At 36.5% G+C, this 25,939-nt stretch overlaps 1 protein-coding gene across 1 annotated transcript in view; it reads right to left on the minus strand.

The window, feature by feature from the left end:
• The window catches only part of LOC122808135 (chymotrypsinogen A-like), a 159,151-nt gene extending 133,430 nt beyond the window's left edge, over positions 1 to 25,721 (minus strand). The window contains exons 1-4 of the mRNA XM_044079104.1: positions 25,664 to 25,721; positions 22,710 to 22,813; positions 14,973 to 15,052; positions 1,189 to 1,267 (exon numbers count right to left, since the gene is read on the minus strand). Coding sequence (XP_043935039.1) covers positions 1,189 to 1,267; positions 14,973 to 15,052; positions 22,710 to 22,813; positions 25,664 to 25,721 — 321 coding nt within the window. The remainder of the gene's footprint in view (positions 1 to 1,188; positions 1,268 to 14,972; positions 15,053 to 22,709; positions 22,814 to 25,663) is intronic.
• Between the last annotated feature and the right edge of the window lie 218 nt (positions 25,722 to 25,939).

Below are 25,939 nucleotides of genomic sequence, written 5' to 3' on the forward strand. Positions count from 1 at the left end.
GAACTGGTTAATAGCTTCAAGTATCTGGGAGGGGTGATTGAGGAGAAGGCTTGCTTACTGTTGTCATGTATTGTGGGGTAGTCTTATTGTTAAAAAATGGCTGCTACCTCAGTATTACGGGTCTTGTATTTCAAATCAGCAAAATTCTTTGGCACAGCAAGTCCTTTGATGTCAGAGCTCATTACAGCTTCATTTGCAGTTTTATGAGCACAATACCTACTTAACCAAAATGTAGTAAGAATTACAAGGGAATATTGTAGATGATATGGCTTTTTGTTCTCCACTGGGGTTACGGCCATCTCTTAGCAACTGAAAATTGAATTATAGGGCCAGCTAGCTTATACTACATATAGCAATCAGTAATATAAACTGATCAGATTTTTGGTTTTAAATATTATTAGGGTGCAATTCATAAAGATGCCTTTTTTTCTAAAGTATTAAGAGCTTCAAAAAAACAACTATACGTTCACTAACCTTTTTATTTATTTACTAAGGCTTTTTAGCCAGTAAGCTTATTTTAATAATAATGTCCCATTTTCTGAGGCAGTCTGCAATACAAAGTGTTGCTACATATAGTATCTAGTAATAACAAATGTAATAAGACACCATAGTAAAAAGGCAAGAGAAGAGGAGTGTACTTAGGTACAGGCACCAAAAACTGTAAAAGAGTTAAAACGGGTAATCTTGAGATACCTGTTTTGTGTTACATTTATCTGCTTTTTCAATAAAAATTTTCTTTATAGCTATCCACATCTGTTTAGTAGTTTGTTTGTGTCTTTCGGCTTTTCCCGGTTAGGGGTCGCCACAGCGGAACTCCGGTCTGCTAATGATTGGCAGTTGATTTTTATGTACCGGCTTGGCAGGCCTGACACACAACCTACAACGAAGGTATGCCCATTCACACATGTCTCCACGCAGAAGACGGTCTAGCTAAGAATCGAACCGGACAGCGTCTTACTGTGAGGCGACAATGCTATCACAGCACCACCACCACAGTATCCACATCTGTTTAGTAGTAACAAAGAGAATTACATGCTATAAAACTTAAGTGTATGCATTGAAATAATTTAATGCTGAAACACTGCATAAGTACCTGTCATGAAGACCAGCAAATGTTAAAAAGGTAAAATAATTCATTCATTAAGTGAAGCAGCCCTAAGGCTTCTGTTTGAACATTATTTTACCTACCCATGAAATGCCCACTTTCTGAACCGGTTCATCTGATGAACTGAAGTCATGCTCTCCAAGAACCACCAGGTGATCACTTCTGTTTGTAACAAAAATAGACAAAAATGTTATCTGCATTTTCAGGCTGATTCCTGAGTACAGTTTCTGGAGCTATCACTACCAGAATTCATGCAACCTCATAATTTGTGCAAGTATTTTTTTTTCATTTATGGACATAACAGTCAGATATCCCCTACAGAAAATGTATTTTAAGAGTACTTCTTAGACAAACTGCATAACTATGTCAACCAATTTTTATTTATTTATTTATTTTTACTTTATATTTGTTGGCCAGGGAAGTCTTGCTAGGCACAACGGCCCCTTTTCGGCAGAGGTCCAGGGAGAAAATCTACAGTACATGCAGTAGAAACAATTTGTTTTTAAGTTGTTCATCAGCAATGTCAGGCAGAATACAATTAAAAAAATTGCAATGTCAAAATAAATAAGATAATAACTATACATACAGTAAGGTTTCTTATACTAATTATATTCTATACAGAAATAAACAACTATGTAGTAGAATACATGTCACAATACAGAACACTGAGTTATTTATAAAGGGTGGATAGCAAAAGGTTGATTTAATTATGAGATATACATGAAATGAGTGGTGAAAGAGTTAAGAGAGACCTAGGTAGAAGGAGGGGTGGGTGAATGCAGTTATAGCGGTACAGTGCAAGAGGAGAAAGAAAACAAAGATGGTAAACTTATCCTGGTGATGTACAGCTACAGTGTCAGGATGTTGACAGGTGTTTCCTTAGATGTGTTTGGAATGCCTGTTGGCTTTCAAGAAGCATGAGAACATGTGGGAGGGTATTCCAGGGGGCAGCTACAGACTTAGAATGTAAGGAGTATTATCTTAAAAGTGCTCCTTTAAATCACAGTAATGGTTCAAATCTCAAAATTACCATAACAAATAAATCTCATTTAGAGACACAATATGCAAGGAATGAACGTAACCCTTATCTAGGCAAACTATTTCCAGCAATATTTTTGGTAAACTGATTGCTTAGCATTCTGAACTGCCATGAATTTATCAGTAAAACTGGAATGGTAACATCACTATTTTCTGCATTCTGCTTGGTCTTTGTTAAAGGAAAAAAAGTGAATGAATCATGGCAAATGTACGAATTTTCCAGCAGCCCTATACAAACATGACAACCTTATACGCATATAATGCCTTATCTTCTCTGATAGTTTTTTTCATGTGACACTTATTTCCCTGAATTGTACATAACATAAAGTTTCATATAATCTGAAAGCATTGCAGTTTTGGTTAATTGATATTCTCAGATTATGATAGCTTCTGCTACACTAGCATTTTTTCTGGAGATGCTAACCTATATCATTTTCCAAGCTGCTGCACTGTGAGATCAGTAGCACATCATAGTAGGTATAATCATGGACTGTCAAAGTGAATGCCAGGAGGGCCATCGGGCCAGAGCCTTAGCCTGCAGGGGACCTCATTGTATTCCACCCAACATTTTGCTCCCATGTGAGGATCAGGATAGCAGGGGTATTGCTGCAGCTAAACGCAACTGTTTGTGAATCATGCAGCCAGATTGGAGACATTTGTCTGTGTACTTCTGGTTAATCATACAAATGCAACCATGCAAGGACTGCTAAATGCAGTTCTTACCATTTCATTCACATAGCTATTATTTCTCAGGATCTTGATCACAGGGGTATAAACACAATTTAATGGTTTACAATTTCAGGTAGGGTCATTAGCTAGTAATTTACTGTTTTTGCAGTGTGTCTCTCAGGATTGCAATCACAAGTGTCTATTTTTGCAAGACTGTGTGTGTGTGTGTGTGTGTGTGTGTGTGTGTGTGTGTGTGTGTGTGTGTGTGTGTGTGTGTGTGTGTGCGTGTGTGTGTGTGTGTTTTTGTAAAACGCCCCAGGAGAGTCAAAAATTGTGTGAGGAGGTAAATCTAGCCTGAAAATGGGGACATATCTTCAAAAATAGGAACACCATGCACTGAGGTAAGTCAGGCTGAATATAGGAACTTCCTACAAACTAGGGATATTGGAGAGTTCTGGTAGCATTCTGTGTTTTGAAAATGGAAGGTTGACTATGGCTGCATTCACTGTGATTATTTTGCTTGTTATTGTTATAAATGGTATGGTATTCATGATGTTGCAAGGCTACTCTTAAATTTATTGTTTGATACTCGCTATAATTAATTGTATTTTTTTGAGGGGGACAGTGATTGGTTTGTCCATATCATTTTATTGAATTGCTATTCAGCTAGTAGCAATTCATTGAACTCCTATTTATCAAATGGAATTTCAGCAAACAATTAAATCTTTCATAAGGTAAGGACGCCAACACCACAACTTTGCCCTTTTCCCAACATGATGCTTTCTTGGAGTTCATATATATAGTTAGGGGGTTGGGGGGGGTGCAGCCCCCCACTTGGGTGGGTTTGATTTTATGCAGTTTCTATTCTGATATGCCTTTGGTGAAGTGCTTCAAGATTTTGTTGTTTGCTAAATAAGGGTTCAATGAATTGCTATTCACTGAATAGCAATTCAATAATATGATATAGACCAGGGGTCTTAGACTTTTGCTACTCAAGTTGTTTCTCTAGAGAGTCTCTAATGGTTGAAGAACTTGCTGGTTCTGTGGTAAAACAAATACAAAGTAGCATTTTTTAACCATGCTGTGGGCTTCCTCCCTAGTTGTTAGTACATGCTCGCTAGTTTGCCCTTGTGTTCCACCTTATAAGAGGTAGTATAGTGCTCCATATTTTTTACTATACTTTGAAGATTGATAGTTGGCAATGGCAACAGTTTTTTCTTAAATCTTTTCCTTGTTGGTACTATGGATGTTACAGTAATGACATTAAATCAAGAAGTCTAAAGTGTCTTTTTCCGGTTAGGGGTTGCCACAGCGGATCACCAGTCCGCTAAGGATTGGCAGTGGACTTTTACAGTGCCAAGTTGCCAGCCCGGTGCCCAACCTTCAAAGAAGGCACACCCACTCACACACACCTACCTGCATGTCTTTAAAGTTCACGCAACAATGGAGAGGACATGCAGACTACGCACAGAAGGCGCTCCAGCTGAGTATCGAACTGGAGAATCTTTTGCTGTGAAGCGACAATGCTAACTGCTGTACCACTGCAGCCTTTAAGAATTTAAAAATATGTAGTTTTAATTATCTCACTGATTAAAACCACAAATTCTTAAAGACTTTTGCCACTACTTGTTCACAGACAGTTATACCATTCAGAAAATTATAACTGCATAACTTAAAATCCAGCACATCCAAAAAATTATTCCTATCCTGGAACAGGTTATTGTAACCAGACATTCAATTTTGAGTGACCAGACATCCCCTTTTGAGTGCTACCCATGGGGTCTATATTAGATGAATGAAAACTTAAAATGTCGAGTACGACATGCTTGACAGCTTTTAAGCGAAAGTTCATCTAAGCAAAACCCCATAATGTCGACACAAAGAGTTTCGAAAACTTATAGTTGGCCAGCCATCAGGAAGCCAACGGCTGCAGGCTAAAATGTGCTGTACACCATTAAAACCTCCCCCAAAAAAAATACAAAAAAAAAAAAATCAACAAATAAAATAAAGTGAGGGCTTTGCCCCCACACCCCCCAATGTGGGGGTCTGTGCCCCCCACACCCCCCTTCTTAAATATGCCAACACCAAGATCGCACCACAGTGGAGGGCTGTCATAACATTACAGAGGGTGAACAACAAGACCACACCACAGTGGAGGACTGTAAGAGCGGCTAGAAAAGATGAACATTCTGACATCAGCCATTGGTTTCCTGACAGCTGGCCAACTATAATTTTCGAAACTCCTTGTTTCATCATTCTTAGGTTTTGCTTAGAAGAATGTTCGCTTAAAAGCTATTGCGCATGTCGTACTCGACATTTTAAGTATTTATTTATCTAATACGGAACCCTACCCATGCCTCTCAACTGTTCCTGTTTTTGCAGAATGCCCCTCATTTTGTATCAGATGTTTGTCTTATCCCTCATAACATTTTTGATTTTCTGATAAATCACTCATGATTACAGTCAGTCATTAGAGTTTTATATTTATTTTTCAAAAAAGACATATTGATGCAAAACGTGTTGCACGGTTAACTATAACTCCTGATTTTATTCACCCATTATTTTTGGCTTTGTCCAGAATTCTTGACCAAATAATTTGAGAGGGTGATTCATGTCAAAGCATTTGCTTGGTATAGTTTTTATCTTTCTCAGTGCTGTTTTCCTTGAAAGAACCTGAAAAACAAATGTGTGCATCTGCAGTCACAGTAGTACAACAGTTAGCACCCTTGCATTTGGTGCAGAAAGCTGTGGGCTCTATTCCCACTCCAGGTTCTTGGGTTAATTTTTCCTGTACTGATATTGCAGTATTTGTATGAAATGTTAAACTAAGACCCCATCTGCCTGACTTGGTAGTTCAGGTGGATGTGAAAGATCCCATATCACTTATCAAAAAGAGTAGGGGGAGTTCCACTGTGTCCTGCAAATTTCCCCCTAGTCAGTATGAATACCACAGCAGATCTCCACTGAAAACAGGCCAGTGGCATAGTGAGACCTTGGTCAAAAAAAAGTTTAAATAAAAGATGGTTGCCACAATATCTCTGTTATTTTTATATATCTTTGTACTCTGACTATTTTAATACATCGGAGTCATTAAGTAGTTATGGTTATATTATATCTCAATTGGCCTGTTGATGCAAAGTGATCATGGAAGTTTCCTCCCAGCTCCCCTTCAAGTCGACTTTAAACAAGTTATGCTACACATAATGAAATACATTTTTTAAAATGATATGTAAATAGAATTCCAGTAGTGTAAATCACAGAAATATTACACAAATTCTGGAACCCATTTGCATTTTTACATTTTTGCTTGAGTTACTTTGATATGTGTTCTCAGAGTTAACAGAGTTATAAATGCTCAACAAAATAAACTAGCTGAAATGCATGTTTTAAGGCTTCCATTTTTCAGTCCAACAAGTGCTGACAGACCCTCTCCAACATTCTTCCTGAGATGTCAAAACTATTATTGTAATTGATTTGCTGTTACCTGACCATTCTTGCTTCTAATTCAAAGAAATTTTAACAGATGTTTAACCTACTTTGCTATTCACCCGTGTGTTTAGTGGGAAGATGTGCATTTTATCTTGAATGTTGACAAAATGTACCATATTTGTTTAAAAATATTTTCCTTACAATGTAGCACAGATCAAAATAAGTTGTGACTTGACTTTCTGTTCGTAAATTTGGGTTAAAGATTTTTTTTTTCTATCTACTAAGGCACAGATGTCTGTGCATTACATTTTCCACCTCTGTTGTACTGATAGCTACACCCTTGACTTGCTACATTGTAGCACAGTATGCATGCCAGCACTTTATCCAAACCTTTATCCTTGATTGTGATAAATCAGTATTTTCTCTGTATTGTGAACATTGTCAGGATTTGTAAGATTATGGCATTCACTGTTTATTCATATGGGAATAATCTTTCATTTTTAACAGTTAATTGTGGGTGAGTTGTTACCATGTATCATGTATTTTATATTTGATTTTTGTGGTCCTCTGGTGTTTTATTTTGTTTTTACACGTTATACATGTCCCAGCAGTTAGCTACTGTACCCCCCCCCCCCCGTGTCCTGGCAAGAAAGGGAACCTGGAGCTGACATATACCTGTCAACTGCCCAGATTTTCACAGAATGTTCAGATTTTTACCTCATATTTTTGGTCTGTTCCTCATAAAATTTTGATTGCCAGGCAAATTACTGTCATATCATTGGGGATGGAAGTCAAAAAATAAAGACAGGTATTTGAGATTCAGACTTCATATCCTTCAGAAAATTCATGTTAATGGAAAACCTGCTGTTTGATCAACTTTCTAAGTTTCTAACAGGACTATTTAAAAAAATTGTCCATATTTTTGGACCTTCATTCCCCCCATTATTTATGGCTTTGCCCAGATTTCTTGCTTTAAGAGGTTGAGAGGTATGCTAGCACTGTCAACATAGGGTTAAGTTAAGATAAAGAGGCAATTTGAAAGTGATGCTAGTAAGTGATATAAGCAAAATCAGTTTAATAGGTGGCAAATAGTTCACCACATATACCATCTTTTCTTCAAACAGCTACTGCATAGGTTCATAGGTTCATAGGGTCATACTAGGCTATCTGCCCTGGGGCAATTATAAGCCTAGCCCGATTCTGTATGGCTTACGCCACCCCTTGATTTGAGTATACTGTGCCTTTTTTAAGGTTTAGTTTACTGTGCCTCTGTCTAATAGTGACACGGTAGTAATCCCTGGGACAAACCTACGATCCCCCATCCACCTATCGAGATTCTTCTTGAAGAGATTCAGTGAGGTGCTCTGCCTCACATGAACTGGAATTCTATTCCACAGCGAAGGGAGCCTCTGGGTTATGAACCTGTCCCTCCAGCAAGTTCTATTTATTTCTGTGCTGAGGTTCAAGTCCCTCGAGCGTGTGGCTCTAAGGGATTTAGATTTACTGAGGTGGAGCATTTATTTATTTTATTTATTTTTATTTATTTACATGTCCATTAATTCTGGATTTGACATAGCTTTGTATGTCAGGCATAGATCGCCTTGAAGTAGGCGGTATGCAACTGAGTAGAGCTGGAGTTTTTTTAACCGAGCAGCATATGGCATCTGTTTGAGACCCTTGATCCTCTTGGTGAGATACTTTTGGGGTCTCTCTAATTGCTGCAGGTGTCGGGTAAGGTACATCCCAAAAGGGGCATTGTATTCTATGATGGGCCTGATGAGGGATGAATAAAGGGGCATGATTACCTCTCTTGATCTAGATGTGAAACCCTTCGTGATGAGGTGGGCTATGTAGAAGGTCTTTCTAACCACTTTGGCAATGTGGTTTTCAAAGGAGAGATTGCTATCAACTTGGGTCCCCAGGTCCCTAATAACTTTCTCTGTACTTAATGGGTTTCCGCCTATGTGGTAATTTGTGGGCACATTGTTTTTGCCAAAGGGTATGACTATACATTTTTGGCATTTAGCTTTAAACCATGGTGCTGGCACCAGTTATCTGTCTCTGTGAGACCTTTTTGAAGGATGTTTGTGTCAGCTGGAGAGTCGATTATGGCGCCCAGTTTGCAGTCGTCTGCAAACTTGGTGAGCCATAGTCCTCCCACGTTTGCCTGTACCTTGGAAAAGTATATACCGAACAAGAGTGGTCCCAGGACAGAACCCTGTGGGATGCCACTTGTGACCGGTTTCGAGTCTGACATGGCTCCAGCAACTCTCACTCTGTGGGTTCTGTCTTTGAGCCAGTTTGCGACCCATCTTGTGACATAGGGGGTTATATTTAAGCTGGATAGCTTATCTAATGATACAAGTGACTCGATAATACCAGCTATAATCACTGTTACAACACACAATAAAGTAGAAAACTTTGGTTTTCCTATGATGACCATGGATGGAGATGAAGGTAACAATATTCTTAAAGTGACTGTTGCGTGTGGTGAAAATTACACTGCAAATGTGAACAATGATATATCAGAGCATCATAAACATGATGGACAAAGCCATCCTGTTCCCCAAATACTGCTGCAAAAGAACTCATAAAAATGGACATTGACTTGATCTGATGATTACTGTTTTCAACATTCCCTGTGGTATGCAAAGAATTGTGCTTTTCCAATACAACTGTTGACAAAACAGGTTCAAAACTAAAATTTTTAAAAGAGATTGATTCTGCTAGAGTACTTTAAAGCAGTCTCTTTACTGTTCCCCGTGTTTAATTTTCAGCCAAGGGTCTGAAAATTCATTATTTCTTTCAGGATGGAGTCTTGATCAAGGCTGGAGAAAACACACGATTTGTATAAAACAATGAAAAAAAAATTAACATACAGAAAATTAGATGACTTACTTGAAAGTAATCAATGGAATCAACTTTTCCAATGCATTTTAAACATGATGCTTTGTCTTTCTAAGCATGGATTGTTATTTTTTCATGCCAGCCAACACATTGGTGATTACAATAATAGAAACTTTTTGGACATTATTGAACTTCTAAGCCATTATGACTCAGTGCTGTCATATCTTGTGAAAAAAATTGTGAGTCACAAAAGAAAAACCTTCAGTTGCAGGTTCTTTGTCTTTCCCAGCACATTCAGAATAAGTTTATCCAGCTATGTGGTTCATTTCCAGTCTTCCATTCTTGGTGAAATTCTAAATGCTAAATATTTTGCAATAATTGATCATATGATGCTACTCCAGATTCTGCTCATAAGGAATAGACCACACTGATTGCCAGATTTGAAGATTGCAGACAACACAGAATTGTCTGATGAAGAGCAATTTATCTTGTTTGACAATTTCACAGACAAAACAGGATGGGAAATAACCTATCAAATAACCATACTTCTAAAAGAATTGAACTTTGATTTTGATTCTTGCATTGGCCAAGCTTATAACACCGGCTCAAGCATGGCTGCAAAGTACAAAAGTGTGTGGGTGACTCACAGAATGCACTGAAAATTGTGTATTCTCAGTCTGAGGAAATCGCACATTAAAGCTTGTTGGCATTGATTGTGCTGAATCCTGCAAAGAGGCAATTACATACTTTGCAACAACTCATCAGATGTATGACATGTTCAGTTGTAGTCCATGGAGATGGGAAATACTGAAGCGATGTTTGACAGTTTCACTACACAGCCCATCCAAAGTAAATGGTCATCACAACTGGAATAGGTTAAATCCCTATCAACGTAAATGACTACACTTTAGTGGTGCAGTGGTTTGCATTGTTTCCTGACAGCAAGAGGTACCCTGGTTAGATTCTCGGCTGCAGTGCCTTCTGTCCAGAGTTTGCATGTCTTCCCTGTGTTCATGTAGGTTTCTTCTGGGTGTTCTGATTTCCTTCCACATTCCAAAGATATGCAAAAAGTGGATTGGACACTCTAAACTGGCCACAGGTATGAGTGCATGCGTGAGTGTGTGGTGTGGAAGAACAACTGTGACAGGACCAGCCACTTGGTGGTTTAAACCTTGGCTGTAGATAATTGGCACTGTTGAAATAACACCCCAACCTCATGTGCAAAACTGGGAAAAGGGATTGTGGATGGATTGGTGCATGGATGGATGGATGGAGTGGACTTCACTTTTATGCCAAAATAAAAATTCAGTGTTGTAGAATTTAAATTGTTTCTATTGCTTATATAATATTAAAATGTTTAAGAAGCAAAATAATTTTTCTGTGCAGCGATTAGATGAAACTTTAGAACTATTCTTTTATCCTCCAGTCTCAAGGCATTTTCCATTTGTATCTTCTTTTGCAGGATGTAATTGCCCAAATATGGTCTGGCTGACATTAAGAGGCACAAGTACATCTAATGCCTGTGCATGTATGTGAGTGTATACATGCTTATGTGTGTGTTTCACAGGAGACCAGACCTCTCAACCAATCGGGGAGAAATTTCAACAGAATCAGGAACAAGTCAGGAAAAAATCATGGATAATCAGGGACACTTTTAAAATATTAGTGCTATTAACTTTAAACATTGACAGAATCAGAGCATATGAATTAATACACATTTTCTTAAGTAAAAGAAGTCTATAATTCTTAATTATTGTCATTATTCATTAAGTGTAATTCACCACCTTTCCTCCAAAAGTCACTAGTTTTAGGAGGGATTAAGAGGGACAGAGCTAAAATTTGAGTCAAAATCAGGGACAGTTGAGAGGTATGCAGGAGACTAAAAAATGATTTAATAAATGAAGAAGTATGTTAAATGCACTTTGTATAGCTACTTGGAAAATATTACAAAATTAGATATTCATATACCAAAATACGTAGTCAATTAGTTTCATCTAATCTTATCTCACATTCTTTTGTGCTTGCATTTCTTTTTGTAATTTTAAAGCAGTTTACACATTCATGTCCAGACGAATAAGTAGAACACAAAGTCAGCTTTTAAGTGTACCTAGTTCTGTTATATACATTTTTATAATTTTAATTGTTCCCAGTAAGAGCAATATTAATGAGATTAAGTGTTGTTAACTTACTAAATAATTATTAAATTATATCTCTTACTTTTTTTGCACTGTTTTTTTTTTTCCTGAGAAAATTCTTTACTGTACTTGGGGGGGGGGGGGTTGCATGCATTTCTATCACATGCAATAAATGAATTTCCAGGTCAACAGATTTGTTCACATTCACTATATATTTTTCAAGTAATAACTGACAATTTCCTATACTTTTTTAAAGTCAGGTAGAAAAGTAAGAATTTCATGGTAAAAACTGGTAAGAAATAGTACATTTAAGAGTCTATATTACTATTTGTCAGCCTAACTTTTTCTTTAATTAGTTTTAGTAACTGTATCATCCTTCTTCCAGCAAACTGAAGCCAAGTTGGCTCTGGCAAGAGTCCTTCTAAAGGGGTAATAAATAAATAACCTACTTGCTAACCACATAAGCTCAGTAGGCACAAAGACCTGTCAGGACAATCCAGGAGCAATACCTGGGTAAGTGACTTGCTCAGTCATAAAGCAGGCAAATGGTAGCTGTGGAAATCAAACCCATACTACAGGGTCTAGCTCTAGTAGCACATACTCTTAAATCTCATCACCTGCTAGTATATATCCCTTTGTTTTAACTGGAGATTTCAGGTAAAGTGTCTGAATTAGCATCAGCATATCTGTGAAGTCCTTGCTTTTCTCACTGGCAAATAAATGAAGGAGGCTATAGAAAATATAATATAATATAATATAATAATAATATAATATAATATATAGAGATAAACAGAAACCAGCCTAGCTGTAGACTAGACTGAAAACACCTGCATGGTATATACATCATTCCCATTTTTAATCATTTTCCAGAAATGCAAATTATTGCAGGCAATCGTTGTTTTGTAAGTATGATCACTGAAAACATAATCATTGGGATTAACAAATCTTATAAAGCTACTCTTCCTCCCACTCTAGATAAGCCAACATCAAAACAAGAACTGTTGAATCCAGCCAATAGAGTTCTTCAAACTAAACTGAGTGTAACAAAACTGATAAAGCTAAGAGCAAATCTGCATACTCTGTCACTCTTCTTTTGTAAGAATTTTAGAAGAACTAGCAAAAGTAATGGAATTTGTAACAGCCCTTCACTGGGTAAATACTTAATACTGTACCGACAGTGAAAGATGTAAAAAAAAGGCCCACAACATCAACAGCAAAATAAACAATTTATGGATCTTCCCCCTTTCTTTATAATTTGAAAAAAATATTATACCACTGTCTCCACTGCCAAAGTGAAAATGAATGTTTTTTTTCTCCCTCTCTTTTTCTAACTCTGTAAGAAGGCAGGGCTATCCTTTATCCCATTCTTATTTAACTTGTTTATTGGAACCCTGTATGAAGGAGTAAGCTTAAGAAACAACGCTCAGAAACCTCTAAATGCTGTGCCCCGATGACTTTTAACTTATGCATCCTTCTTATCCTGTTATCTGTTATCTTTTCTTACTGTCCTTCTATAGAGCATTGAACTTTACAGTAAATTTTCTAATTAGAAGTTAAGGACTGATACAAATTTGTTCTTTTTCTCTTAACTCTCAGCTATCCTCAAGAGATTTATCATTCATACTTAGACATCAATTGGACCTCTTGTGGCCTGAAAATTTAGAGAGTTTTTAATAGTCAAGATTTTCAGCTGATGAAGAAAGAAACACATGACAGTCTTAGAGAATTTAATTTCTATCTTTGACTGGATCAGTCTTCCCCTTTTGATGTTCTGTTGTGTGAATATCCCAAAGATGAGGTTTATTATATCTTCTTCACACATTTCCTAATTTGTTGGGAATTGACTGGTTCTCTTTATTTATTCAAGGACATTAGACATTTTCTTTGGAGAAGCAGCTGTTCCAAAACTGCAAATACTATATAGAAGTGCTTTAAAATTATAAAAAGAAATGTAAGCGTAAAAGAATGAGAAGGCATGCATTTAGAGCACTGTTTTTAAATGCTACCACAGTGTAACAGTCCTTAAAACAACAATGGGATGTTTAAAATGAGACTCACAACCAAATCTGACTGAATAAAAAAAAAAAATTAAGTTGTAAGTTTAATTCTGATCTACTGTCTTCCTTGTCAACTTCCCTATAGATAGTCAAGTGCAAAGTGAACACAGTCACAAGTCATCGAGTGCTCTTTCTCAAGTCACTGCTGGTGCCGTTTATATTACAACAATGACAGTAATCAAATGTGTGTGGGGGGTTGAGAATTCTGCTTTCACCATGGGTGTGCAACCACAGAGTTGATGTGTATAAGCAAAAAGGGTATGGGGTACAGAAGGTTTGCCCCATACAGAAATATCTTACTATTTTTTTTTTTTTTTTGCACTGAAGCTTTGACTGGTATGTTCACTATTCACCTGATAAGAGATTCAAGCAACAGCTTCTAGGAGCAAATATCAATATCACACCCTACCATTTACCAGGGAACTTGAAGCATTCCTTAGCTGGAGTGAGGTACTGTCTCTACAGTCATGTACATTTTGCCCCTATATCATATACTGGCAAAGGTTTTTCATAATCTTAACCTTATATCTGATATAATTTTAGAACTTAATATGTCATACACCAGCTAAACAAAGCTAATCAACAGAGAAACTACAAAAATGTAAAACAGTAGCTTCGACAACCAAATACAGTTTTATTATCAAAAAGCACAAAGCAAAGGTAAATTATTGTAGGTAATCCTTCTTTTGCTTTAACTTTTACTTTGTGCTTTTTGATAATAAAGCTGTATTTGGCGGTTGAAGTTACCTTTTTGCATTTTTATAATTGTTTTACTTCCCCTTTCATATAAAGTGTCAGACCTTTGTAAAGAAAGGAGGTTATCAGGTTAAGTGGTTTGCTTAGAGGCTTGTATGTCCTTTCATTATTTTCTGAAGCAAGTTATGCTAAGTGTTGACATCAAATGGGAAATGGTCCAAATATTTTTCAGAGTTCTCAAAGATAAGGAATCAGAAGTCAGTTCTAGGTTTCAGATGTGTGTTCTCTTGAAAGCTACTTATTGAGTTTATCAAAATGAAAGCGGCAGCCTAATTCGACAGTCAAATGTTATTTCAAATATAACATAAATGGTCTAGTACGTGGCGAGTATTCTTTAAAGCAATTCCCCTATATTTAAATGTATGACATTCGACATTTGGCATAACACTTTTCATTCTAATAACCAGAATCAATGATGATGTTAAAATATGTTCAAAATATGTCTGTTGCTGACACTAACTATATCCTACTTTCTTGTAGATGTTTGCAATGATTCAGTCAGCTGCAAAACTTGTTTTGAATGTAATTTTAGCATTTGTCTACATTCTAGAAATGTATCTTGATTTGTTTTCAACCATACAAATAATGATATTTGCATGAAAGACAACGACAGTAAGAGAGAGAGAGAGAGAGAGAAGCTTATATAAACATCGAGAAATGATGGCCAGTGGAGTCCAATAACTGTTTCTGTAATAACTAACCAGTTCCAACTATGCTTAGCTTCCGTTCAGTGTTAAATAAATGTTAATAAAAAACGAGTGCTGATACTGCGTGACAGTCAGAATGAAGAAGTCAGCTATTAACTGCTGACAAAAAGCGCTTAAAGAATTGTATAAAATAAATGGTTACTCGACTGTCACGCAGCATCAGCACTAGTTTTTTATTATTTTTAAACAGTTTTGTTGCCTTGGTTTAGTTAAATAAATGTTAACTTACTTCACCGTACAGTGTGCAGCAGTTACAACCCACTGTGAATTGACAAGGGAACCACCGCAATAGTGTTTACCAGCTGCATCCTATGAAACAAAGAAAAGCATGTCAGCGAGCAGTAACACAAAGAAAAGCATGTCAGCTAGCAGTAACACAAAAAAAAACATGTCAGAGATTAGTAAAAGAACTCATGGATGGCACTCGCTCTGATAATATACTTCAGCAATTCTCTCCATTGTCTTAATTTTCTTACTTCCTCTTTCATATGACTATTCAGAAACCAAGCCTGGAGACATTGCTTTCATAACCAACAGCCTCATCTACAAGCATGTTTTTGAACAGGAGACAAAACAGTAGTATCGTAATGCAAGTATATAAAATGTGGACTTCCTAAATTCTTGGAGAGATGATATCCCTGAAGCCATTCACATTATGTTCCATAATACATTCTATAGCTTTTGCTCAAGTGTTTGTACTTTTTCAGAAAAGGTATTTGTTGCAAAAATTTACTCCACTCTTACCACTCTTGTTCGGTATATACTTTTCCGAGGTACAGGCAAACGTGGGAGAACTATGGCTCACCAAGTTCGCAGACGACTGCAAACTGGGCGCCATAATCAACTCTCCAGCTGACACAAACATCCTTCAAAAAGGTCTCACAGAGACAGATAACTGGTGCCAGCACCATGGTTTAAAGCTAAATGCCAAAAAATGTATAGTCATACCCTTTGGCAAAAACAATGTGCCCACAAATTATCACATAGGCGGAAACCCATTAAGTACAGAGAAAGTTATTAGGGACCTGGGGACCCAAGTTGATAGCAATCTCTCCTTTGAAAACCACATTGCCAAAGTGGTTAGAAAGACCTTCTACATAGCCCACCTCATCACGAAGGGTTTCACATCTAGATCAAGAGAGGTAATCGTGCCCCTTTATTCATCCCTCATCAGGCCCATCATAGAATACAATGCCCCTTTTGGGATGTACCTTACCCGACACCTGCAGCAATTAGAAAGACCCCAAAAGTATCTCACCAAGAGGATCAAGGGTCTCAAACAGATGCCATATGCTGCTCGGTTAAAAAAACTCCAGCTCTACTCAGTTGCATACCGCCTACTTCGAGGTGATCTATGCCTGACATACAAAGCTATGTCAAATCCAGAATTAATGGACATGCTCCACCTCAGTAAATCTAAATCCCTTAGAGCCACACGCTCGAGGGACTTGAACCTCAGCACAGAAATAAATAGAACTGGAGGGACAGGTTCATAACCCAGAGGCTCCCTTCGCTCTGGAATAGAATTCCAGTTCATGTGAGGCAGAGCACTTCACTGAATCTCTTCAAGAAGAATCTCGATAAGTGGATGGGGGATCGTAGGTTTGTCCCAGGGATTACTCCCATGTCACTATTAGACAGAGGCACAGTAAACTAAACCTTAAAAAGGGCACATTATACTCAAATCAAGGGGTGGCGTAAGCCATACAGAATCGGGCTAGGCTTATAATTGCCCCAGGGCAGATAGCCTAGTATGAACCTATGAACCTATGAACAACATACCAGCAATAGGCAGTCAATTTGCTGCTGAATACATCAGCTTGAGAGAGAAAGAGAGAATTTGAATATCAAACTCTTACTATGTTTTGTGACTTTTAGGCCAAAGCCTTGTGAAGTGGAAATGTCCATTTCCCTGTGGGTGTTTGACCTCAGACGGACAATAATCAGCACCACTGATAATCAGGTTGGAGAGTTGGAGCTTTTAAAATGGAGAGGGCTTTAGGTCATCATTGGCACAGATGTTTATGCATGAACATTTTGAAATTGTAGTTCATCTACATTACTTATTTTAGTATTACAATAAGCTTTACAGTTAAGATTTTTTTTTTTTCATAGCTTAGCTGCATGTTCACTTTATGTAGTTTGAACTGGGTCCATTTTGTCAGTAATGCCATTTGTTGACTGGCTAGTTGCAGGAAGTGCTTTTTTTAAAGTTTATATTTTTAAATTTTGTTCTAATAAGAATACATTTTAGTTCTAGGGGATTGCTTGAGTTGGGCAATGCTGCTTTGGGGGACTGTATCAGTGAATTCTTTGTGTGCAGTGTAGAAGCTTACTTTTTTAAATCATTATTGTCTACTAATAAAGGTCCCATGTCAAATTTATCTCACATTAACAGAACTTTTAGTTCAAAGCTGTTGAAACTCAGCAAAATAGTCTGTGCAGCTACATACACTGCATGAAACATATTTTAGTTAGGGAACACAAGCAGAAAGCTTTCCCATGGAGTATATGAGTAGGGTGAAGCAAAGCACAAACGTATTTCTTAAATATTCCATAGCACATGCTAGTTTTAAGACATTTACACTTTTATAGTGAGTACTGTGATACTTTTTTATGTAGGAACACATGTAGAAAGCTTTCCCAAACCAAACTACCACCATATGTGAGAGATGCAAATACAATGTGGAACTGAAGTCAATTCTTTCATGAAAAAAAAAAACAAACTAGACATCAAGCAGGTTGTCACCACAAATGTTTCACCTCTCATGCAAACCTCCCCTCTCAAACAAAATAAGGTCACAACACATAAACCCATATATGTGGAGGTACTCACTAAAAGCCTACCAAAATAACAGAAACCTCCCAAATGCTCATCACCCACACTCACCACTAAGCGTAAAGAAACCACTGCACATATAACACACACCCATGTCTCAAAAAATAAGCCCCTATGGCAAAACACATCAAATGTCTTGGTCATAGGTGACTCTATAGTGAGGCACACAGCTGCCTATCAGGTGCCAGGATCCAATACATCACACACTCAACAGCAAGTACCACTATGACTCTGTCATAGTCCATGTTGGAGTGAATGACTTGAGATGTACCTCTCTGGACTATATGAATAGAGACATGATGGAACTCTTGGATTATATGTCCCAGACAGTTATGTCCCTAGCCCTAAGCAGTATCCTACCTGGCAAAGGAACCGAGATACTGGGAAATAACTCTAACAGGAAAAGTAATAAAGTGGGATAAGGCCAAGAAGATATTTGGATCACAGACTAGAGACTATCTTCCCTACCAGGGCTTGATCCTAGCATACAGGCAAACAGAAGGGGACTGGGGAATTTTAAGTGAAAGACTTGCTCTGGTAGAGTTTTTGTTGAATCTAGAACAGAAACATCTGTTAAAAAGGGGATAATTAGCAGGGTGTTTGAAGAAAATGAAACACTGTCATCTGTGTCAGCATATCTGGCAGGAGATTTGTGTATATTTTCAGATGGTTGCCTATTACATTCGCGAAGGTCCCTTTACCCGAATACGGAATCGTCGACATGTATACATAAAAATGTGAAAACACTGATCGTCCTGAAGCGCGAAATCTGAAATGTCGAATTGTCATGGTTGGCCCTTCTGCAGTATAGCTCTGTAAGGTAAGTATGCAATAGTTACGGACCTAAGGGTTAGGGTGCGGGTTAAGGTAAGTGCATAGATAGTAATAGTGTGCGATAGTTACGGACCTTAGGGTTAGGGTACAGGTTAAGGCAAGTGCATAGATAGTAATAGTGTGCGATAGTTATGGACCTTAGGGTTAGGATGTGGGTTAAGGTAAATGCATAGATAGTAATAGTGTGCGATAGTTACGGACCTTAGGGTTAGGGTGCGGGTTAAGGTAAATGCATAGAAAGTAATGTATGTAAGGTTTAGTGTAGGGTTTTGGTTAGCGTATGTATGCGGTTTATTTATTTTGTTTGGGTAGGTAGTATGTAGCGCGCGGTGGGGTTGGACAACTATGGTGGTTCGAGATTTTGAATTTCGCGGTTTAGGGTGTTTGGTGTAGTCACAGTTTGGGTAATATGTGTTGATTATTCTGTATTCGATGTTTCAGACTTTCGTGGTTGTAATATAGATAATTTTCAGATTAACTTGAATTGTATGCCAGCATGTCTAATTGTGACTGGTAAATAATTTTTTTAAAATGTTGAGTATTTCCCCTGTATATACAGAATGTTTAGAGAATTTGTCAGTATTTTGCTACATTTCTAACTGCGCATGTTCATGAGGGACATTCTAAAGTATAAACTGTGGAGAATCAGTGAGTGATATCATTAGAATGTTCCTGGTTGCTAAGTAATTATTTGAACAGCTGATTGACAGAAAAAGAACTTTTTCAAACAGCTGACTGTTATTTTAAAATTAGACAGCTGAGACTGCAGTTTAAAGTACTAAGCCATTTGTGAAAAGATGTTTGTCAAGTGCTGTGCAGTCAGTGGACACCCATGAAAGAGAACTCATCAAAAACTGTAAGCTTGCCTTTTGCTTTGCTGTCATATGTTAGATTAGATCAGGGGCAATATTTTTATTTAGATGAGGAAAGCATAGTTATTAAGGTAGAGTTTTTCTAGAATAATAGACTCCTGTCCTCCAGTTTAATTTTACATTTCTGGTGATTGAGTTCTGGTGTTTACTGAAAGCTATTGATTTACATTCTTGTAATCATTTTACTTACTATTACATGATTTTCATTACCTTACACTGTGGCTGTAAATCAGTGTTTTTATTTAGAGATTAGAGGGTGTTTCTACCTGTTTGATTCTCCCCAGGTCCCCTCAAATGCCTGGCTGTTCTGGTCATAGCTATCATTTATTTTGATATTTAATTTTCATAACTGGACACCTCTTTAGAAGGGCATGAAGACACTCTGATTGGTGGCAGCATTACCATATTATTTTGGGGAAGAGGCACAGCTGGAAATCTGTCAGGCTTTCCCAGAAGTGTTTGGATATGTGAGATTTAAATTTACTTTGAGTGCGAGTGTATCAGAGGTCTTAAACTGGGACAATTTGATTTGAAGTGTGTAATGAGGTAAATAGTCCAGTCCCAGGAAAATAGAGTATGTTCCTGTTGTTCTCTTAGGGAAAAATTGTGAAATATTACTTCTGTTTAAATGACAGTCTCATATTGGAGTCAGTAGTGAGGACTGAATCTTCTTAGTTACTGACCCAGGATAGTAAGGAATGTCTCATTTAATTGTTGGCAGTCTGGTGTGTATTGGCCAGACATCACAGGGTATATTGCATGATAACTATAAGAATTAATCAGATGAGGTTAGAAAAGATTGGGAAGGGAGACTGGAAAAGCAATTTATAAGAAAACAATGGGAAGTCACATGTATGGCTCCCAGGTATGCAACCAAGCCCAGAAGATTTAGGATCTTTGCTTAGAAGTATTTCCATGGGTATTTTTATACCCCAAGCAGACTCAAAGAATTTTTCCTCATGTAGCTAGCAAATGTTGGAGGTGTAATAGAGAAGAAAGATGTAACTGGGAACATGTGTTTTAGGAGTGTAATGTGTTAGAAGATTTTAAAAATTCCCTACAGAGCACTCTATCAGACATATTGGATGAACAAATGGCTGTAACTAAGGAAATTATTATTTTGAGTTGAGATACAGGATCTTAATTGTGTAGATATAGTAAGGCCTTATTAAGTTTAATTGTGTTGGCTGCCAAAACAGAATTTACTAGAAAATGGAAATCAAAGTCTATACCAATTGTATTTGATGTATTTAATATTATAAAAGAGAAAAAGAACTAGAGATTTTTAGAAAAGGGAAGCAGCAAATTATATAGAAGTAAATGGAGAACAATACATGCGTAGTAATGTTCAGTAGGCGAAGGAGTGAGGTTTAAGGGAAGGCAAGAATTCAGCAATTTTTTGTAATGTTAGCTTGATGATAATAGCAAGGAACATATATGTAATGTATATTGTATTTAAATAGAAAAATGTTAAAATGGTTTGTTTTCTTTTCAGTTAATATATGTCTGCCTATGTCTTATGTGATAATTTAATAAAGATGTTTAAAAAAGGACGAAAGAAGCAAAAGCCCTAAAAGTTCAATTAGTGCTACTTTTGAGTACTTTTATGTTTTTATAAAGTGTTCCTATTTACGGGCTAGGGATTTCTAAGAGTGTTTGTGTATGCAGTGTGTAAACTGTTACTTTAGTTTTTAGTAAGGGGCGTGCATATGGCAGATGCAGGAAAATTTTATTAGTTTAAGTGAAGCACGAAGACTGTTGATGAACTCTTAATTATACACAGAAGGTAAAGATAAATGATGATGACATACAAACAGGGTAGACAAGTCAAAATCTTCATTTGTACAGTGTACAAGCATGAGTTTTAATCACATCCTTCTATCTATCTATCTATATAACAGAGCAGATCAATAAATCTGTCTATATAATGTTGTAAGCCAGCCTGATCCTGGTTAAACAGACCTTTCAGTTTGCCACTTATAATAACTACAATACAGTAATTTCTTTGCAGCACCCAATGTTACTTCACAGAAGAAAGACAAAATTTGCTTCCTTTTTACTTTACACATGAAAATACATTTATTTCACAGTGATTGTGTCAACTGCCACATTTCCTTCAAAATATTTCACATATCTCATATGCCTTAATTTTACAATGTTAGTAAAATATCATTTTTATTTAATCTTGGCATGTAACTACTCTGATCCACAGACACACACACACACACACACACACACACACACACACACACACACACACACACTCACTCACTCACTTACTTACTCATAGCCAGGCATTGTCTGAAATATATTTTAGTGCAGTTGACTATTGTTCTTATTTCCATTTCTTCTCTGCTGCATGATTCCCTGTTTTGCTCACCTTGCATTTGAATCAGTTGATGCAATCTAATTCCAAAGCGAATCAGTATTCAGGTTCAGAAGTCTTATTCACTAAATGTCACTTTAGAGTGAAGGTATGTCTTCTCTTATGTGCACAAAATAGATATAACTTAATTTCCTGAGAGAACATCTTCATTATAGTGGTATCACAAAGGCATTGGAGATTTTAATGAGATAAGTATCCCTATCAGCTAGGGTGCAATCATTGTAATAACTCTTGAATGCAGAATCTCGATATAAAGGTTTCCTTGTAATGAAAGCATGTTTAAGCAATGTTCTATAATCCATGCACAAGCAGCAGCCAGCCGCATAAATACTCTGTTGTAATATGAATAAAACTCACAACAGCTTAGAAAAGACATAACCTGTGATTTGAAGATTTGTGAGGAAAGTCCGCACCTGTTTTCTGCAGCTGAACGTCATGCTAAATTCTTGGGGTTGAGGCCTTGTTCCCCATTTGCTTATTGTGCCAGCTAGCAGGTAACAACACAGTGCTTCTGGGTTACCTCAGTAAACTGGAACTTGTTCTTACTGAGCTTATCTTGCTGACGCAATAAAATAAAAGTATAAAAAATCCATGATGGGCCATGCATTAATTATGAATGTCTCCTTGTTTCTGCCTGCATTAGAAAGGAAGAAACAGCAACTGCAAGCTTACAAAGACCAGTTTTCTACTGTCATAAGCATGAACACAAATGCAATATCCTGGTGTAGGGTTTTACACAAACTTCTTTTAATTCTTTTAAATAACCAATGTATTTATATTATAACAATTAAATCATCACTAAAGGCTATTTCCAGAAAATATACCACTGTTGTGAATGTCTTCATATAAAAATATGCATTTGTGTGAAAGTTACTGCTAATGGTAAAACTCTATTAATAACAGACAGTTCTGCATCATGGACGATATTCAAAAAAATTCTAACAAACAGTAACTTTCTAATACAGGTAAGCTGGCATCTTTTTAAGTAGCTTCACACTGTCTAGTTTTACTCTTAAATGAAGATGCATGTATTACCTGCAGAGATACCTGCCAGGGCCAGGAACCAGGGACAGCATCCTCACCATTCACAATTTTTCCATAACCTGTCACAACTGGCTTTATCTCAGGAATGCCACAAGCTGCAATGAAAGAAAACAAGTAGCTCAAAACAGTGACCTTTTTAAATAGATTTTAATAAAACCTAGTGAGCTGTCTTCATAAAATTTGTTGAATGTCTCTAGTCTAGAACCATCAATTCAAAGTTACTTTTTAACATACTTTTGAGACTACATCCCAGAATATAAGGTTTGTTAAATCAGACCCACTTCTGAACATGATCCACATCGCCAAAATAAACCTGAGTATTCTAAGACCATTGCACCACACTATAACAGATCAGTTACCCCAAAGTATAGGAATCTTAAGGGAATGGCTACAAAGCTCCTTGACTTCCCAGCGCTACCTGCTTTAGGGCAGTATATTATACTGGCCCAAGTAGTAATTTACATTTGTGAGACATCATTTTTGAATGAAGCAGAGTATTTATATGCACTTTATTCAGTGAAGGTCCCTAGAGGGGAAATTCCCTTTTCCTCAAGATGCAATGACCTCAGTTAATTATATTATTAAAGGTTGTGTATAGGGATGAAGCCTCTGCTTTTTGAGATGGGAAGCACTTTGTCACTCACACACGCACATTTAGAATTTTCTTCCAAATGTTTGTGTTTGATCGCATACATTTTTCAAAAACCTTTCACCCATGGCTCCATTCTCTGTCAGAGAACATTTCTGTTTCTGCAAATCCTGAATTTGTGCCAACTAATTCGCCTAACTCACAGACAGTTTTTATCATTATCTTGAAGTCACCTTTTCTTTTTATTCTCAAAATCTTTGAATCAAGTTTACTATTCAAATGAAATATATATCATGGAATTTTACTTATCAATAAAAAATGAAAATTATTGTTAAACACATCTTAGCTTTGAATGTTTTTGTTACATTACCAAACAAACATGGCTAGTACTATAGGGGGAATATTGAGATTTTAATTGTTATAATTAAAAATGAAACTGAAATGTTTTAATGTTGGAGTCCTCCCAATCTTCATCCAACTTCTTCATATAGTTTAGTAAAAGCAGGTGTGCACATCTAGCTCCCCTCCTCTTTCCCTACCCTATTTTTGGGTGGGTTAATTTCAGTTAAACTTGTAGGGTTAAGTATTCATATTTATCGACATGCTGGTGTATTAACAAAGTGCTTGTTATATAAAACAAGACCTTGGCAGCATGCCAAGCCCTCATATCTGACTCACATGCAAGTCTTAATCATAGATGGAATGTGGGAATTTAACTAATTCATTATTCAGTACTGATTCCCACACTTATCTTTTAGTACAGTCTTAACTATACATCACTCATTGTACACCTTTCACAAATTTTTAATATAGATTCTGAGCCTGTTATTGTTAGTTGCAAAGGTGTATCAATCTTTAAATTTTTTTTTTTTTTTTACTCTTAACCAACATGTAAAGGCATATTCCAAATTCTGGTCACATTTCCATGAATATATTGTTTTAAGCAATAAAATAAACACAAAAAGTTGTAATGTTTATACCAAATGAGAGTTATAACTTAGATATTCATTTATTATGAATAAGAAACTGTTGTATTAGAGCTTAAATTTAAGAACAGCTTTACTAAGCCTTTCTCAAAGTATTAATAAGTGCCTTCTTTCTTTGCAGTAAGAAAATCACAGCATGGTAACATTTGTGTTATTCTGTATATGCAGCAATTCCACCATTATAAAAAATGTGAAACAAACAGAAGCATTCCCATATAATATCGAGGTAGACACATTCAGTTTCTAGTTCCAGATGTTTCACTAACCTCAGAAAGTTTTGCCTGATTCTTCTTTCTAATAGTTCTGTTTAACAAAGCTGTTACTTCACTGTAACCTAATCTCCAAAATAATAATCACCTGTCTCTCTAAAACATTTTGTTGAAGATGTAAAATACAGAAGACCTTTCACAGCTGAATTTAACAGCAAGTGTTAAAGTTTAAGAACTAGTTTTTCCTTCTCAATGGAAATGTACCACAAAATGTGTTGCAACTTTGTCACCCCATGTTTGTTTCAATCTATTTAGCCTAAATAAATAATGTAGTCTAAGAAAGGCAGCTTACCTTTACCTGCAGTTTTGCTTCCATAGTAAAATGACAAAATATAGCTGCACCACATAACAGCATTAATCTATTTTAAACACTATAACACAGAGTTCAGACAAAATCTGATGTCTACTCCACAAAGGTAAGACAGCTGATAACTACAGTGATTTCTCAAACTATTCACATGGTACATAAGAAGCATCTCATACTGTGTGTACCAAAATATGAATCAAACATTTCTTGTAAGCTGGGTTTATAGAACAGAATCAGTACATGCATACGTTGCTAGTACAAACTACTAACAGAAGCTGTTAACGAAAAGTGCATTTGACCTAATTTAATATGTGTTTTATGTTGCTTTTATAGTTACATTACATATAACACCATATGTTACACTATATTTGTGTATATACACCATAGGTCAAAGCAGGCAGAAAGTCAGAATTTCCCAAAATAACATATTGACCGTCACCATACAGAACAAACTTATTAGAAGTTCTCCAGAACAATATTTTACCTAAGCATGAACTCTGCTGAAGCTGTTAGCGCCTACTTTTTCATGGCTTCCCATTAGGTTTTGAATGTTAAGTACTGGAAATAGAGAGGGATGCGTAATGCTGAAAACTAACCATAATCAACATATTTTGTGCATCTTCTGTGCTTTTTATTTACTGTTTAACATATTTAACAGATTAAGGGAAGACACATATTTAACATGAAAAGTAATATAAATTATTATTTTAGTGTATGGTTAAACAATGGAAGTCTCAAAACCTTAACTCAGCATAGTAATAAACATAATATGCTTTATATTACAGAAAACTTACCAAATATTGTATTGATGAATAAAAGGCATAAACAAGAGACAAGACAGATAAAATGCATTGTAAAATCCATACAAAGTCTGAACTGGATTAATGTGTGGCTCTTTTTATAGGGCAGCAGGCAATGAATGTCTTGACATTTGCTAATACATTTTCCAGAGTATACAGTGCATTAAAAAACAAACACATTAAAGAGATAATGCTCATTAAGTGGTGTTATACCATCACTATTTGAAAAAGTGGTCCTATTAAAATTTAACTAAATTAGAAGGCTTCATA

Source organism: Protopterus annectens, chromosome 8.part0 (assembly GCF_019279795.1).
Source record: "Protopterus annectens isolate FY-2018-M chromosome 8.part0, PAN1.0, whole genome shotgun sequence".
Taxonomy (NCBI): Eukaryota; Metazoa; Chordata; order Ceratodontiformes; family Protopteridae; genus Protopterus; species Protopterus annectens.